This window comes from Anomalospiza imberbis, chromosome 9 (genome assembly GCF_031753505.1).
Source record: "Anomalospiza imberbis isolate Cuckoo-Finch-1a 21T00152 chromosome 9, ASM3175350v1, whole genome shotgun sequence".
NCBI classification, from domain to species: domain Eukaryota; kingdom Metazoa; phylum Chordata; class Aves; order Passeriformes; family Viduidae; genus Anomalospiza; species Anomalospiza imberbis.
The window spans coordinates 22207009-22224493 of record NC_089689.1 but is presented as its reverse complement, the minus strand read 5'-3'; the positions used below and the strand labels follow the sequence as shown (position 1 = coordinate 22224493).

At 51.0% G+C, this 17485-nt stretch overlaps 2 protein-coding genes and 1 long non-coding RNA gene across 3 annotated transcripts; 2 read left to right on the top strand and 1 right to left on the bottom strand.

Moving 5' to 3' along the window:
• The first annotated feature begins 451 nt into the window (after window positions 1-451).
• On the top strand, window positions 452-2069 carry LOC137478662 (uncharacterized). Its single transcript, XR_011001718.1, has 3 exons — window positions 452-1525; window positions 1755-1946; window positions 2048-2069. It is a non-coding gene; the product is annotated as an uncharacterized lncRNA (long non-coding RNA).
• Window positions 2070-2077: 8 nt separating this feature from the next.
• Window positions 2078-5351, top strand: CCDC17 (coiled-coil domain containing 17). The gene is made up of 7 exons (XM_068198643.1): window positions 2078-2177; window positions 2293-2419; window positions 2518-2577; window positions 2658-2788; window positions 2877-2999; window positions 3232-3401; window positions 3701-5351. The coding sequence occupies exons 4-7, from the start codon at window positions 2785-2787 to the stop codon at window positions 3839-3841; spliced, it is 438 nt and encodes a 145-aa protein (XP_068054744.1). The 5' UTR covers window positions 2078-2177; window positions 2293-2419; window positions 2518-2577; window positions 2658-2784; the 3' UTR covers window positions 3842-5351.
• Window positions 4957-16197, bottom strand: NASP (nuclear autoantigenic sperm protein). Its single transcript, XM_068198616.1, has 15 exons — window positions 16039-16197; window positions 15235-15285; window positions 14340-14450; window positions 13751-13831; window positions 13485-13582; window positions 11899-12756; window positions 9996-10078; window positions 9059-9135; window positions 8854-8927; window positions 7684-7872; window positions 7301-7467; window positions 6838-6891; window positions 6673-6744; window positions 5624-5755; window positions 4957-5126 (listed from the first exon to the last, which is right to left on the bottom strand). Exons 1-15 carry the CDS (start codon window positions 16098-16100, stop codon window positions 5073-5075), a joined length of 2163 nt encoding a protein of 720 aa, XP_068054717.1. The 5' UTR covers window positions 16101-16197; the 3' UTR covers window positions 4957-5072.
• Window positions 16198-17485: the final 1288 nt, after the last annotated feature.

The following is a 17485-nucleotide window of genomic DNA, read 5'->3' as shown; positions in this document are numbered from 1 at the left end:
TCTTGCTGACCTGTGGGGGTTTGTCCGAAGGTTGTGCCTGTGTGTTCTTAATCCACTCCTGGCCAGACAGAGAGGACAGAGGTGTAAGAAAATTATAATGTTTAGTCCTGAATCTTTGCATCTGGGTTCAAGGGTGCACACTCAGCATTATCAGGTGTAACTCTGCTACCTGTGCCTCCAGCTCCTGCTGGCTCTGCCATGAACCCCAGAGGAGAGGGGCAGTGGGGCATTTCTTCATCCCTGTGCTCTGGAAACCAGGGTCCAGGGGCTGAGGCTGCCTGGGAGTGCTTGGGGAAGTGCTGGGGCTCCTGTATGACTTTGCACAAACCATCTTGTTCCTTCTGAATATTCAAACACTGCTTTTGTCTCAAAGAGCCTATCCATTTCTTTTTTTTTTTTTAGTTTCATTTCCTATATCCATTTTAACCAAGTTATGGAGATCTGTGTGCACTGATCTCAAGAAATGGGGTAAATTTAAAAACCCCTCCACCTCAGATCCATGCTGACAGCCATTTGGAATGGGAATTGGATTGCTGAGCACTCGAGTGGGACTGGCTTGCCCTGGGACAGCACAGCCTGGCCTGTGTGTGCCAGGAGCTCCTTCGTGCTTCATACCAGATGTTGTGCCCCAACCCTTCTGTGGGCTGTGCAGGGCTTAAACATCGATGAAACTTTGGAAGTGGCAGTGGCAGCCCCTGGGTGAGCCTGGCGGGGCAAATCCCCATCCATCAAATGGTAGCTTTTTCCTGAGCAAATAACGAGTCCGTGCAGGTACCCCTGGCAATGAGGTGAGGGGAAAAGCTTGTAGGGACTTGCCAAGCAGAGCTGAGGTGGGTGCAAGGATGGACTGCAGGGAGCCTTTTTGGGAAAAAGGGCAGGGCATGGACAACACCTGTGGCAAGAAAGGGCAGAAGGAGCTATTTCACCTCTGTGTGGAGGTTCCCCTTAGCTTAAAGTCCGCTAAGGAGCAGCTAAGTGGGAGCTGCTGCAAGGTGGGCAAGGGGCACTCCTGGACAGCCCCAGGGCAAGCATGCCTGTCAGCGAGCACTTTTTAACCACAGAGGGACACGGGGCAGCCGGGCCTCCCTCATCTTGTTTTCTGTGGATTGCTCCGGGGCCCGCGGTAAACAGTGGGAATGTCCAGGGCTGGGGGCGCGGCCCTCCCTGCCCAGCCCGGCGTCCAGCATAGCAACAGTGGCTTCAAACACTGCAGCCACCGCCACCAGCGGGTCTGTGCAAACTTCCAGCCTGTCCCGGCGTGCCAGCCCCGCGGGGGGACCCCCTCTGCCTGTCAGGGTGGCCTCCCCGAGGGATTCCACCCGCTCTGCTTGCCAGGGTGTCGGACATGGGAACCTTCCTCTGCCCCCGCTGCCGCCTATCGTTCAGATCCCGACCGCTGCTGCGGGTGCACCTGGAGAAGCTGTGCCTCGGGCCCACGGCACCCAGCAGCTCCTGCCTCCGTGGGGGGAACCCTCTGCCTGTGGAGGGAGCACAGGGCACGGCAAGGAAACCACAGGACGTCTCGGTAGTGTGGCACAGGGTCTGGCACAGAATGGGGACGGGGACGGGTGCTGGGCTGGGAAACTGGGTATCATATCCTGGATCCAGCTTGGTCTGAGGCTTCATCTTCCCATCCCTGCACCACACAGGCAGCCCTTGGTGCTTATTTTGCCAAAACCAGAAAAGTATATTATTGGCGGGGGGATTGGGGGAGGGTGGGAGTGTCACCCTTTTCTTCCCTTTGTGTCTGTGAGGTCGGGGTGTCCCAAAATATGGACGATGCTGAGCCACGCCATCACTTTGTGCCTCGTGGGGTCCCCCCAGCTGTGCGGGGACAGCGGGGCCCAGGACGGGTGCAGGGAGCTCCCCTGGGGGATGTGCTCACCCCCCGCGAGAGGGCCCTGCTCCGCACGGCCGACCCCACTTCTAGGAGGCTGCCAGTGGAGGTACGGTGAATCCTGAATGCCAGGGCGGGCATCGGCAGCCCTACGGCTCCCCAGGACTGGGGAGCCAGCCCCTCCTTCCCGGTGAACCCCGTGTGCCGCAGGGAGAGCCCCCCCGGCAGCCACTCCCACTGCAGGGGCACCGGGAGCCGCCGCAGGAGCTGCTGGAAGCCCACGAACGCCAGGTGGCCGAGATCCGGGCCAGGACCCAGCAGCTGGAGCGGCAGAGAGAGGGTAGGCACTGGCAGTGGTTTTGGGGCGATGGGGAGGCACATGCGGGATGCAGTAACCCCCCGAGAGTGGGGCTGTGGGGGCCGTGCTGAGCCGCCAGCCCCTCACGGTCCTTCAGGGCTGTGCCGGCGGCTGGCAACACTCGGGGCCGGGGCACCTCCGGGCCCCCAGCCCAAGCAGGGGCAGCCTGAGCCCAGCCAAGGCCCACGGGACCAGGCCGGACGGGTCCGAACAGCACAGCACAGGTGAGCCCTGGCCTGAGGGCTCACAGCACAGAGCCCCGGGCCCCAGGCGTGCTCGCCATCAAGGCTCCCTCACCCCCATTTGCCCACCTCCTCCCCAGGGCCGCCCTGCACCTCGACACCCTCCTGCCATCCGCAGGGCCGCTCGCGGCCGAGGCCAGGTGAGGGTCTGTGGGCCATGGCGGCTCCGAGCAGAGTGCCCGGCCGAGCCCTGGCAATGGCTGATCCGGGGCTCCGGCAGGGAGCTGCGACTGTCCTACCTGCGCTCGGGGGGACGTGACCCGGCCATCCTGGACCAGCTTGTCCACCTCCAGCTGGAGGCCACGGTGCTGGAGAAAGGAACTGCCAGGCTGCGCAGGGGCAGGCGGATGGGTAAGCGCCAACAGCTGGCCCAGGCCTGTCCCCCTCAGGGACCATGGCCCCCAGACAGCACCTGAGACACCCCCGGCTATGCCAGCAGAGCCCCCCAGCACTGGCACACACGGTCTGGATGTGGCACTGCTGGCCGTGGAGCTGGAGAACCAGCGTCTGGAAGATGAACTGGTGGCACTGAAGGTCAGAAGGGAGAGGAGAGCAGATGCTGGTAGGTGATGGGTCCCCCATCTGCACCCCACAGCCCCTGGCTGCCTCTGTGGTTGCAGCATCAGAGCTCTGGGCTGGAGATGGCTCCTGGAAATATTAGCAGGTGGAGGGGGGGGCTGCAGCTCGGGGTGGACTTTCTGCAGTGAGAGTCCCGGTCCACTGAACACGGGCCTGGTGAGGTGCCAGGAAAATGGCTGCTGTAAACCCCACGGTGACCAAATCCTGTTGCCCAGGCTCACGGGCAGCCCAGCGGCACACGGGGGAACTGGCCCTGCTCCAGGCAGAGGTGGGAATGCTGCGATGCCACGCAGAGCAGAAAAGGCCATGGCTGCACCCTCCTGTCTTCCCACACCCTGTAGCCCCCCCACTGCCACCAGCCCTCGCTGTGCCAGAACTTTTCATGGTAAGAGCCTCAGTCCAGGGCGATTTCCAGCTCTCCAAGGAGGGAAGAGGGAGTTGGGACTGGGCTGTCAACTGAGACAGGATGGGTGTGGAGGTACAAGCTTGGGGGCATTTGGGAACAGCTCCCTTTGCTGCACTTGGGTATAGAGCCCACTAGGGCAGGAGGCAAGTCCCCACCAGTGCTGGACCAGGGGTGTGATTTGCTCTGCACACCCAGTGCCACATGTGAGGGAATGGCCAGGCAGCTCCCCCCCTGCCAGGACTCTCCTCCCCCTGCCATCACTTTTTTCCCTTTCCCAGGAGCCCCCCGGGCCAGCACTGGGTCCTGGAAGACCCACAGGCCATGTGCCCCCTGGACTCCCCCTCACCCCCTTTGTGACCCTGGAGGACCCTCCTCCTGCTCAGGAGCCTCCAGCTCAAGACAGGGCTCCCCAAAGGTGAGCCAGGAAAAGGCCATGGCCCCACGGGACTGCCCTGCCACCCCCTCCACCCCCCTCAGTGGCAAACTGGGGCTTCAGTAACTGTTGGGATGATGAAGGCAAAACCTGTGATCAAGCTGCAGAGATGGGTTCAGGGACCAGCTGTGCAGCTGGTACCAGGATCCCACAGTGCTGGGGTGGGTGGAAGTGTATGGGATCACTGCTGGGACCAAGAGGCTCTGGGCATTTCATCAGGAAAAGGACAGGCAAATCCCCAAGCCAGCAGCAAACAGTGACAGCTCAGGCTCCACCTCAGGACAGAGCCCACAGCCAGAAGAGGTTTAACCACTCCTTCTCACAAGGGTGGTTAGGGGACAGGCAGAGGGCAAAGAGGGGCATAATAAATTCCCTGCCCTCAGGCACATCCCCACATCCAGCCCTCTGTAGGGAAACCCTAAACCAGAGCATGCACGGCTCAGCCCTAGGAACCAGCAAAAACCACAGCCAGCTTTCCCGAAGTGTCAGAGGCCGTGTGCTACATGTTTAATAAAAGGCTTCAGCTCACTCTTCACTTCTTGGCTTGTTTTATACACACACAACCCAGGGCAGGGTCCCAGCCCCACCTGGGCACTCAACCTGGCTCAGGGGACAGTCCTGCCCCCGCCTCCAACCATCAGCACCTGCTCCTGAACCCCCTCCTGGGTGCAAAGTAGAGGCTGAGCAGAGATAAAAATACACAGCAACAAAGCCCAGGATGTTACAAAGATCCTCCTTTATCAGCATTCCTCACCAGCTTCAGGCTGCTCAAAGCTGAGGGAGGCACTATCAGAACCCACTTCAGGCTCAGCCTTGAATGAACAAAACACAGCCCCAGCTGTGACAAGGCCTCAGCAGAAGGACAAACAGGTCAGGTCCCTGGACAAGTGATGTTCAGGCAATGCTCTTCTTCCCTGCAGCAGCCAGCCCTGCCTGGCCCATCCGACTCTCTGCTCCTAAGGAGGCAGATGTGGTTGGAAATGCTGAAATTAAAGGGAGCATGAGCCCAGCAGTGGGCCAGGGCTGAGACCTGCAGCCCAGGGGGACAGCCAGGAGCAGAGGCTGGAACCTGTCACAGGAGGAAGGTCAAAATAGGGACTATTTGCTTACAATCTTTATTGAAGTAATACAAAAGTTGCCAAAAAGTGAAAAAATACACTATATACAAAACCATTTTCCTTGTAAGGAGAGGAGTGTCCAAAGTTAAAGAATCATTATCATACTGTGCTTTCAACTGCAGCCCCTGATTCTGCTTGTGGCCTTTTCTCTGTCTAAAAGAGAAGATAAGGGTTTATTTTTAAAAGTCAAGACAGTCTTACAGCACCAAGTCATGCAGCAGCCCAAGGGTTCTGTAATTTGAAGACTTAACTATGTGAACTTTGCCAGTCTCCAGAGCCCAACACTACTCTAAAGCATTGATAGTAACAAGTGCAGCCCGAGGGTAAGTAATAAAACCCAGGAACATTAAAAACTGGGGAAGACCCTGTGCTGGAGTAGAGCCCAGCAAGAAGACACCCAGAACCTATCTCTGTCCCACCCCACAGGTGAGAAGGCTCCACAGCTGGGTCTGTCCAGCCCTCACAGGGTCAGCACCACAGCACAACATGCATCCTGCCCACTAGAAATAGTCTTCATCTCATCTGGGAAATCTTGTGAAGGACAGCAGGCAATAAAACCAGGACATCTACCAGGCACAGAACCCTCCCTGAACAGAGAGGGGAGAAGTAAAATAAAAAGCACAGCCCAGACTCCTGGCTCAGCTGCCCACCTCCTCTTCCATTTTTTCTGCAACCTCATTTCCACGGGGGACAGGATCTCCTCCACCACCATTGACAGCTGGTTCTGGTTTAGATTTCTTGGCTTCATTGTCTCCCTGATGAGTCTCCTCCTCTGGTTTCCTCTGAAGACAGAATTGTTTATAATCTCCACTAAGTACAAATCAAAGTTTAAATCTTTTTGAGAAACTTAGCATTAGATGTCACTGCACATCATCTACCCAACCTCTGCTTGCCAGGCTCAGGACAGACTCCCCAGTGTTGGGATTTAACCAGAGCTTTGAAGCTCTGACACCCAGGTCTTGACCACAGTGACACTTTAGGTGCCAGGATCTCCAGAGCTGAATTATCTGTAGTTACAGTCTGGTAAAGAAGGGTGCAACCACTGAGCCTCTAACAGGTAGACTTAGGGCATCCATAACATTTGAAATCACCTAAGGAAGCTCCAAATCACTCCAGGCACACCTGAACTGACAGACCAATGGAACAGAAGCAACATAAAACTGAGAGTATCTCCTACAAGATCTTAGTTTTTAGCAGCAAACACTTCCAGAGAACACACAATACTTAAAGGAACCAAGTTCTCAATATGTGATCTCTTAAAGAGGCAGTTTATAATTACCACCAGTGTGGCTTCACTGTTTATTAGAAGTCCAAGTCCCAATTTCCTCCTGGAAAGAAGGGAACCCAGCCCAGCCTGGTTGCCTGCCTTTTCCTTGGGATCTGCAGGTGACCCTGCTGCTCTGGAGGGTCCTCAGCAGAGGAAACTCTTGTTCAGGGAACACCTGCAGAAGCCACACAGCTGGGTCAGATTTACATCAGTGTGAGTCAGGCAGGGTGCTAAACCAGAGGCCAGATGGTTCCCAGATTGATTGGTTCCCAGTGGAAAAGTTTCATACACTACTGGTTTTATTTTTGGAAGTGTTTTCCCATTATACAACTAAGTTAATAAAAAATACTTTTATGACAAATCCTATTATTACAGAGTAAGCTAGTGGTACTTTAACAAACTGCTTGTTTAACAAGTAATTTCTGGACTCACCTTTTTCCTGACTAGATGAGAGATGTCTGTTACACACTGAGATGCACCATCAGCTCCTTTCCTTACTGGAATCTGTTACAAGACAGACACTGACACATGAGCAAACACAACCAGTAATCCTTAGAGCAGACGAGAATTAACAACGTCCATTTTAGATTAACTTACTGTGGACACAGAACCACTGTCTTCACTTTGTGCAAAGCCAGATGTAGTTCCAACCTTAAGAAAAGCAGAAAAAATACACTATGGCAGACAATACATGTGAACTTAGTGAGATACAGAAAACCCAAGTCCTTCACATCCCAACACTGGATTCTGCACTTCTGTACAGGACAGATGTAATGTGCGCTCCACATTTGCCTGACCCATCATTTCCAGCCCTGATACATTAAATGCCACAGAAGCCTATCAAATTCCTATTTAGTTTGGAACAATCAGTATCAGGGCTCTTAGTAAATATCCTCTTTAGATGTTACCTGCCTCAGTTTCCTACTCACAACCACAGCCTGGTAACACCTGTGAGCAACCACCAGTCCCTGATCAAGTCTGAGCTCCTCCCATTACTGATTTATTCTAAGTTCCACTGGAAGAAGAGTTGGATCAAAAGGAAACTACAGGACACACTCACCAGAGTTGCTTTTAGTCCTAGCTCAGCTACTTTTGCACTCTTCTGTGACTCCTTTGAATCTTCTATCTTCTCTTTAATTTCAGGAAGCAGTCCCTTCAGTTCTTCTATCTCCTTCTCGTCCTCAGGGGACCCAGTGTCTGTCTTCTTTATTCGCTCAGTCAGTATTGCTGGGATGAAACAGTTATCAGGGCAAAACACCTCGAGACAAAGTAACTGTCCAGTTACAACATCCAGAGGCAACTATCTGCTAACAAACAGTTTTATCAATTCTGCCCAGGTGTAGTCTCACCACTTTCAGATAAAGCAGGACACAGCAGACAATGAGCACAACTCACTACTTTGCCTTGTGAAAACTCACTAGGCAGCTTAAGAATTCCACGTACCCAGTCTCTTGTCTATGACTTCCATGGACTTCCCAAACTGCAGCACGGCCTCGTCGAAGTCGCTGTTGTAGTGGTAGGCCAGGGCGAGCTGGTAGTGGCTCTCGGCCAGCAGCCGGTCATGAGCCTCCAGGTACTTCTGCTGCAGGGCCAGGCAGGCCTGGAACTCCTCTATTGCCTGTGTGTAGTTTTCTACAGGAGAAAGCCCCAAGGTCTTTACAAACCTCAGTAATTATCCGCAGCAGCACCATCTAAACCCTGGTTTGGTTACTCTGTGCTTTGTTCCACATCATACAGTCTGCAAACAGAACCACCACTGAACACAGCAGTGCTGGGCTGCTTTCAGACCATCAGGTGACAACTCTGCCTCCCCTGAGAGACTGTCTAGGCCTCTGGAGAACCAGCTGGAGTACCAGCTTCACTGGTTCTCCCACAAGTGCTTTGTCTAATTTCAGCACAGAAAACTGAGCAGCCAAGTCAAAGCAGGCACCAAATCCTCCTGCTTTACCTTCTACCAAGAACTGAACGTAATTGGTCCCAACTGCAGCACGGATCTGGAGCTAAGGACAGTGCCACCTTCCTGCCAAGCCCTCCCCGAATGTGCTCTAGTGACATAAGACACAACCCTTGTTCTGTAGCCCTGGCCCAGAAACCTGTTGGGTTATTTCCAATGCCTGCCCCAGAGAAAGTGTACATTTGGATTTAACAAGATTAGAATACATTTTTAAATGAAAGACCAGTGAGTCATTGCAAGGCACAAACCTGGGGTTTGCCTCCCATTCCTTTTTTCTGCTGCGTAACACAAGAGCCTTTCCTGACTATAGCCTAGAATTTGGGAAGGTCTACGGGAGTCAACTATTTTTCATGACAACTTCAGCAAGTCTCTCAAGTTCACAAACAAGGTTTGGTCATTTCAGAAAGCAGAAGACGAGGCTGGCAACACACTGCTACTTATTCAAACTTTTTTCTTCCACTGCTCTGCAAAGGCACAGACTATCCTATTTAAGGATTACTTCAACCATTACTTCCAAAGCTTCTCACATGGCTGCAACTATCACGATCTAATTTGTTCTCATCCTGACAGCTTTAACTCACATCTGCTCATTTTAAAGCACAAAACCCAGTGACAAAGTAGAACCAAACACTTTGCACATGAGAATTACCATTACTTACCAGATTCAATGCTAACTTCTCCTAACTTCAGATGAGCTTGAGCTGCATGGAGCTGAGCTTCTTTTGTTTCTTGTCTACAGCAAGAAGACAAAAATAGTTTTCAAATCCTGATCAGAGCATGCCACGTTCTCTAACTGGCTATACCACCACCAAATTTACAATGAGCTTCAGTGGCATACACTCAAATTAGAACTTTAGCCTTTACCTCTTGTAAATGACTTTTGCTAACTCCAGCATGTCCCAGGCTAGCTCAAGATTGCCAATTTCATCCTCCTCACTTTCCTGTAAAGACCAGAAGTGCACAACAGATTGAGTGACTTGGTCATAGACCACAAACACCACCACTAAATTCCCACCCAGTGTTATCAAGGAATCCATTTCTGCAAGAGGTAAACATTTTACCACTAGAAGAAAAAAAAAAAAATGCAGAAGAGGTTATTGCATCAACCAAGACTTTGCCTGGAGTAAAGACGGTTAAATGGAACATGAACTCACATTGTTTTGTGACATGGTTAAATTTTTTTTCAGAAATAACAGGGCACCAAGCACCACTATTATCCCAAGAGCAAGATCTTGATTAAGGTTCTCTTTAGATGAACCAAATAAAGTTGATGGTCTAGCTTTTTTTAACGAGCCTTTGAACTTTGTTAGCATAATCTGAAAAAGGGATAGACAGTTATCTTGAATGCTTAGTGCCACTTTACGAGGCTACAGATTTTTCCAGGTGTTTTAACTACTACATCAATGTACATCTCAGGTTTGAGGAGCACTACACTTCTCAAACAATTCCCATCCTAATCACAGGTTACTGGACAACCAGACAAGCAATTAACTGTTCCAAGTAACTCCAGTGACAGGCTGGAACAGCTCTCCCTGCCTGTCCCACCAGGCCACATTAGCTCAGCACACCACAAGCATTTCTGTCAGAGCAGCTGAACAAACCCAAGTCTACAGACACAGCTGAGCAAGATGGTACAATGCAGGTAAGGCCTAACACTGGCCAATATTGGCTTTCAGAAGTATTTTCCTACACAGAACTAAATGAAACTTGAGTGAGCTTTTAGAAGGACATCAACATCGTATTTAGGCCTAATACTGCATATCCTTCCATGAGCACTGGTGTCAGACCTCAGCAACCTCACCTTGTCTTCCACTGTCAATTCATTCTCCTTATCATCATCAGCTTTATCATTTTCTTTATCTTCCTCTTCAGATTCTTCTGTTTCTAGAAGGCAAGTAGATGCATGAGGACACTTCTGGTTACTGTGCTTGCTCGACATGGAGTCAGGCAGAGTATGTTATATCCAACCCTTATCCTCTCAGTGACAGGTTAGAGGTGTGATGTAAGAAGAGCAGATACATTCAAGTCTCAGCATGAGCAGCCATCTTGCTGAAACTGTTCAGCACTGTAGACTAAAGCAGTCCATAAGTTCAACTTCTTACTATCTTCAACAGAAACTTACACAGAATTCAGTTCTCACAAATCTGTTGTCAGCTCCCACTGAAGCCACAAGATCCTGAGCAGCCTTAGAGGCACTGGCCAGCTGCTAAACTTCATGCTACAGAATGTTAGTGTTTTCAGCAAGATAGCTGCTGCCAAGCTGAACACAAATTAGTCTGTTTCTCAGTTCACGATCCTCCTGTCAGGCATTTAAGTGTCAGTGTTAATGAACCTCCTCTTGTGTAGTACTAATTTGACTTTTGACACTGTGCAGAAGCATCACGTCATCTGCTCTACCAGCAAAAGACATTTTGGGAAAATGTGCAGTAAAGAAATATGGCTAATAGCTTCAGAGCACTGGCTGGTCTGCAGGCAGAAGTCACACAATTTCTGTTTCACAATCTCTGGCTATTCCAGAACAGAAGCTTGATTGGCAGGGACTAGAGCGCCTGTGAACTCACTAGTCTAACCCCCAGCACACACCCACCACTGAGAGGGCCAAACCTGTGAACATGAAGACACTTGTATAAAGGTAAACAGAAGAGATGTCAGGGCTCTAAGATTTAAGTAGTGGGAGGAGTTTGGAATGACACAGCACCAGGCCAGGATGTTCCAGAGGGTCCTCACACTCCCAGACTTGGGGCAAAAAAGCAGCAGTATGTGTGCATCAGCAGCCTTTCAGCACTGAGGGTGAGGAGCAGGTAACTACTCTTACTTTATTTTCAGTCATCCTCCCTTCACACAGACACCCTGTTAGGCCACTGCTCCACCACCGAGTGTTCACTATGCTTAGCAGAACAAATCCTTACAGGGTCAGAACTGTTTAGTCTGAACATCTGCCATTCCTGAAGTAAGGCACTGTCTGTGAAGATGAGTTACTGACAAGCGAAGTTGCAATTACAGTTCACCAATTAACTTGTGCAATACAAGGCACGGGCCCACTAAGGCCACAAAGAACTGCTGCAGCAAAGGGTGCAAGCCTTACTTCAACAGAGCCCTGGAAACAGCTCTAATAAAGCAGGGAAGCAGAAGGGCAGAAGCTGGACAGCCAGAAGACCATACTAGAGCAGCAATAAGCCTTCAGCAAATCAAGTTTAGATTTTCCAACTGAATTTTTGCTAGCAATGACCATCAGAAAGACTCAACTGAAGAGTTCCTTTCCTCCACCAGAAGTAAATTTACTACTTTATGTGTTCAGCTGTTCTTGCTTTTTCACCACCATTTTAAAATAAAACACAGCTATTACCAGAGGCAATTTGTGCTTCAAGTTAAGTGAAGGTTAGTGCAATACACCCAGATGCATGCAAGTGAACATCCATTCAGTATTCTCCACCAGCCTAGCCATTACTTACACATTTCACAGGGCTGTCAGTTTGCTTTCAAGACTTGCTTTGCAGTTAGTTAAGCGTTAGTCTAGAGAAACTGAGACTATTCACTATTCCTTGAAACTTTACTCGTATGTAAAGTCCTTCAAGAGCCCCTTTACTGTGCCTTTTCCTTATTCTAAGGCAAACAGAAAATCCTGAATGGAATACTTTTTACCCATTGTTAGCCAAATCCATCAAGTCATCCACCCACAAGTACTTTTCTCCTCTCAGTGTTACCTTCGCCCTCTTCCATCAGGTCATCTTTCTCTTCTTTTTCTACCTTAGCACCTTCACCCTCTTCCATCAGGTCATCTTTCTTTTCCTCTTTCTCTACCTTAGCAGCAACTTCAGCCTTTTCTTTCATGTCATTAGGTGGCTCTTTGCCCTCTGTGGGCACAGGCTCCTTGGAGGACTCTGTCTCTTTAGATTCACCCAGTTTCTCTTCTGTAACTGTCTCTACTGGCTCTTGTTTCTCTTCTGCCTTCTTCTGTTCAGCCACCTCTGCATCCCCTTCTGCAGCTTCTTTCTGTTCCACAGCAGCTGCTGCCTGTGCTTCTGCCTTCTCTTCCACAGCTGTCTCTGCCTGCCCTTCTACAGCCTCTCCCTTCTCCACAGCTGGCTCTTTTTCTGTTGCTTCTGCTGCTTGCTCTCCCATCTCTCCCTTCTCTTCCACAGCCACTTCTCCTGCTTCAGCCTCTTCTCCAGCTGCCTTTCTCTCCTTGTCTGATACTTCTGCTGTTCTCTTCTTCTCCTCAGCTGCCCTCTCTACCTTGTCCTCAGGCACCATCTTCTGCTCTTTTTCTACCTCCTCTTCCACAGCTATCTCCTCTTTCACAGGCACCTGCTTCTTCTGCTCTTCTGAAGTTTCTTCTTTTCCCACAGAAATCTCAGTCTTCTCTTCAGCCTCTTTGGGCTTCGCATCCTTGTCAGCAGCTGCTTCTTTGGGTTCTTCTTCTCTAATCTCTTTCATTTCAACATCCTCTTCTTTGATTTCCTTCTCGGAGAGTATTGTAGACTCTTCCGTGGACTTTTTGACCTCTTCCTTTTCCCCCATGGCGTTATAAACCTGTTCTCTCAACTCCTCCCTTGCTTCTTCTACATGATTGAGGAAGCATAAACATTTCTTCGAGTTTAGTGATAAAGACATTAACGGGCACTGACAACACCACCCTCAAGACCCTCCAGTGTGTTGGTTTGTTACCAAGTTGGATGGACACTCCTAAAAGTTTCATTTTCCAAGTACAAGGAATTAGGAGACAACCAACATAGCTGCTTGATCTATTCAAGTCCCTTCCCCTTCCCCAGACTGCAGCATTGCAAGCGGCCGCTCAAGCAGTGTGCGGTTGTGCAGCGATTTTAGTCACAGCTAAGCAAGAGGTGCCAGTGCTTTAACAGTCTGGATGGACAGGAACTCCTGTATCCTCTCCAGCTGCAGGCAGCACGAAATAGCCACTGTGCTTGGGACTTTGTACAGAGACTCTGACCTCTGGAACTACACACACTGTACTGCTACAAGGTTACAAAGCAGTTGGAGTCAGCGGTGAAGCTTAAGAAAGCGAGTTTGAATGCAGTGTTCAGGACACAGGCACCTAGTGACCCTTTACACATGCTTTCAGTGACCAGCTCCTTGCAGATGTTTTACAGATTCTGCTCATCTTTAAGCAAGACTAAAAAAAACCAAACAGAAACAGAGTCCATTCAGACTGCCAAGAGTTTCAATAGAATGATTTAGCCTACCCAAGATACCATGGACTAAACTTGGATCATTCCAACAAGAAAACACAGCCCAGAGCCTCCATGGCAGGGCAGACAGCTTTACATACCATCAGCAGCTGGCAATGCAGAGTCATCTTCTGCTTTTTCTCCTTCCTCTTCCACCTGCACCCCTTCTAAGGCATTTCCCAGCACACCATTTTCCATTCTAAAGGGAATAAGAGTTTGTTATCCCTTGGATTTTGTAATATCATAATTTGAACTGCACAAGCTGCAATGCCACAGCCCATCCCACCCAGGGCAATCCTGCCCATAAAGGAGTGAAATCCTCTTGCATCAGATACACTCTTCATCAAATGACAAACCGTCACTGTACCTTGCCAACTCCAGGAGAGATTTTCCATAATAAAAAAAAGCTTCTGCACACTCATCTGCTGTCTCACCGTACTTTTTACCCCTACAAAAATAATAAAGAATTATTTGCCTGTGTCTGCTTCAGATTTGGATATGTGAACTTGAACATTAAATATTCCTTGACAAAAGGATCACTTTCTTGGCTCATTTCCCGTTGCTTTAAGCAAATATTGAATGCTTCTCTCAGTTAGATACAGCTCTCAAACACCCAAATGAGGAAATTAAACTGTAACCCAAACAGTAAAATTCAAAGAGACTGGTCAAGACTAGTGACAAGTTACTAGAGAAGACACCTGCATAATAAACTACCAAATCCCTTTCCTTCCTTAGGGAACTCTGCTGGCAATGCCTATCACAAAATCCACCTAAACTGCACACCAGCTACAGCATTGTCCAACTCTTGGGTGACTTTACTTTGCCCCTGCCACAGTTGCATTATAAATTATAAACATGTTAGGTAAAAGCCCCAATCTTTCTTGCATAATCCACATCAGAACAGCCAAGCTGAAGCCCAAGCCCAGCAAAAACACACAGAACGTTTTACTACTCACAGTAAGCTCGCAGCTTCCTGGAACGCATTCACAGCAGCTGGAATATTTCCCATTACCAAGTGCTTCTGTCCCAAACCCAATAGTTTCTTTGATTCTCCATCCACATCCGTGCTGGAGGAAGGGAAAATAAAGGAAGGATTCTGTTAGTCTTCACAATCATTTTAGCTTTCAAAACCTAATCTGCTTTCTGGAATAGTGAGCTGCATATGTTACAGTGGTCGGAACTACCAGAGCAGGTAGGATTTGTTTGGTTTTGTTTGTGTAAATCTGAAACAACTGATAGTTCCAATAACCAAGGGAAAACAGGTAAATTTATCCAATCGCTGCAACAAGTATGAGAATCTGCTGTGACAAAGACTGCTAAAAAATATACTTTAGCAGTTGCACACCAACCAGTTGCGCACCACCCGGTGCTCCAGACTCCAATGCTAAATCAAGAAAAAGAAAGATAAACTTAAGTTAAAACTTTTCATAGCACAGCATGGTGCATCTGAGAAGAATGACAGATGCAAGCGTCAGTTTCAACTCAGTGCCTCTTGCATAGCTTCATTTCCAGAAGGTCCAGCCCAGCATCTCAGACTGGGACAAGAGGAGCTGCCCACAAAGGAATATCACCTATCACATGCCAGCTGCATACTTGTGCCTCTGCAGCACTAATTAAACCCCAAAAACTTCAAGAACAGCTGGTATTTTTGTACGTATCAGTCCCCGAAAAGGCCTTGATGCACATGATTTGTGCAAACCTCTGGTGAGCACAGGTTTTCAGCACTTACATCACACATGGGAGTTAAACCCCAAATCCTAACAAGTGATCTGAAGGGTGTCCTTTGCGTTTCACACAGTAACTCCAGGATTTTGTGTTATTTGATATTGACAATCCTAACTCCCGTCTCACCTGTCTGTCTTGTCTGTGGATGTGGAAGGAGCTGCCAGTTCCTCTTCCATCCTGCAAACAGAAAAGCGAATGTTCTTTTTATTCGCGTTTAGAACCGGCCACCCATTTCACGGCACCAGCTGAGCTCTCGGGGGTGCGAGGCCGGCACCAAGAGTCTGGATTAGAGGTGCCCTTCCCCCCGAGCGGGCTGAGGCCGCTCAGCTCGCTGCTGATGGCTCGAAGGGCGGCGGTGAGGGGCTCCGCCAGCCGCTGCCCGGCCGGTCCCGCGCAGACAATGGGGCCTTTCCCGCCTTCCGCCGGCCCCGCCCCCCGCCCTTGGCGCCAAACCCCGCCGGCGGCTCCTCACGGGCCGCCGGTCACGTGACGCCGCTCCCCCCCCCCCCCCCCAGCCCGCCCCGCGGCGTCGGCTGCCCCCAACAAAGATGGCGGCGGCCGCGCAGCGGTCACGTGGTGGCTCCGCGCGAGCCGCGCGGGCCCAGCTGGCGCCGGAGGAGCGGGGCGGCGGCGCGTACCACCGCCGGCGGGGGGGGACAGCGGAGGCAGGTACCACAGGCGGCGAGGGGGGGACGGGGCACGCAGGTACCACCGCCGGCGAGGAGGAAAGGGAGGGGGGGAGGAGGGGGTGCAGCTTCGCCCGCCCGACCAGCACCCCCAGCCCTCCCCCTAAGGAAATCCGGCCCGCCGCCCCCCTACCCCCCATCCCCTCCGGTACCCTGCGGCCCGAAGGCGCCCCCCCCTCTCCCCTGATGCCCCCCGTCCCCGACACGCACACACCGTAACCGGGGCCAGCTCGCGCGGCCCTACCTAGTCTGGGAGGCCGGCGCGGGCTCAACGCAGGGGGGAGCGGCGATGGCTGAGGATTGCATAGACGCTGCTGGAGAGAGGGGCGGCGGCGGCAGAGTGCAGCCCCCTGCCCCTCCGGCTGGCTATATACCCCCGAGGACACGCCCCGGCCCGCCTGGCGGCGCGCGCGCGCCGCAGGGGGACTACCGCTCCCGGCACGCTGCGCGCCCGCCCCGCCGCGGGACGCCGGGGGCGCCGCCGCGCGGGGCGCGCTGGGACGCGTAGTGCCGCAGAGGGAGGCGGGGTCCCGCGGGGCATGGCGGGAGGTGCAGTCCCGCTCCCTCAGCCCGCCTGTGGGACTCCCTCAGCCCCAGCTGAGAGCCCGGCAGGCTCTGGCAGCCCGGCCGGGCTCTGCATCCGCCCTCGGCCTCTTCCAGGCGAACAGGCCCCGGGCTCCTGCCCGGCTAACGCAGATGCTCGGCTCTCCCCTGGCACATGAACGCACGGCTAGGCAGAGCTGACATGGCCGCTGTCCTGTCACAGCACGGCCCAGCACCGAGACCTTCCGGCTCTGCTATTGCAAGGTAAAAGTTCTCCAGCTTCAACCCCGCTCAGTCTCTCCCTGCAGGAACAGAGCTGGAAGTGTGGGGCTCACAGGGCTACAGCTTTATGTGCTTTTCTTGGGAATTCTCCCAGCCCACTTAGGTACTCTTGCTCAGAGAAATAACTAAAGTTAATTGGGGCCTTGAGATAAGAGGCAGGGGGAAAAAGTCTCAAAGTCATACAGTGTGTACAGGATTTATTTAAACAAGTAAAAATGCAAGTGAATCAAGCAAGAAAAGCCACTGTCCTTGGCAGGATGGCTGCAGTCTCCAGAGTGCCTTCAAAGTGCAATTGCTTGCTCAATTACTGCAACAAGAACCATATTCAAAGTCACCGTGTCTGAGTAGAAACCAACAGGAACTTAATTTTCCTTAGGAGAAAATGTCCAGTCTAGTAAAGAATCCTAAATGAGGTGCAATGGCTTCCTCCACTGAGGCAAATTCATCAGGAATTCGGAAACATTTTACAAAGGACGTTCCTGAAATTTTGCCTGCGGTTTACAAGGAGTGATAAATGGGTGTCACTCTTTTTTTTCCAGTACAGCTGCACACTGTGAGGCCCAGGGCAGGAATTACCTGAGAAGGCTTTACACTCAAAATGAATACACCGATCTGCTATAGGCCTACGGCAAATGAGGTTATCCAAATTAAAGTGTCTAATTCTTTAACTTTTGAACTATTTGATATACAAGACTATTTTTCTAACTGCTTGCTACTACAATGGGGAAAAAAAATCCTATTTAACAGGTAGAGAGGACCAAAATAAAGTGTTGATGTTTCTAAGGCCAAAGAAAGTGTCACCATCAGAGCACAGGTAGGTACTAACACCTCATGCCCTTTGTGCTCAGATGACCAGCCAGTTCATT

Excerpts from the sequence above, each read along its gene's own strand:
- NASP (XM_068198616.1), bottom strand. The coding sequence starts at position 16,100 with ATGCAATCCTCAGCCATCGCCGCTCCCCCCTGCGTTGAGCCCGCGCCG. Across the intron at positions 14,451-15,234 it reads TCCACAGACAAGACAGACAG|CACGGATGTGGATGGAGAAT; the intron begins GTGAGACGGGAG and ends CCCTTCCTCCAG. Across the intron at positions 12,757-13,484 it reads TGCATTGCCAGCTGCTGATG|AAGAAGCAAGGGAGGAGTTG; the intron begins GTATGTAAAGCT and ends TCAATCATGTAG.
- CCDC17 (XM_068198643.1), top strand. Across the intron at positions 3,000-3,231 it reads GGAGAGGAGAGCAGATGCTG|GCTCACGGGCAGCCCAGCGG; the intron begins GTAGGTGATGGG and ends CCTGTTGCCCAG. Across the intron at positions 3,402-3,700 it reads CTGTGCCAGAACTTTTCATG|GAGCCCCCCGGGCCAGCACT; the intron begins GTAAGAGCCTCA and ends TCCCTTTCCCAG.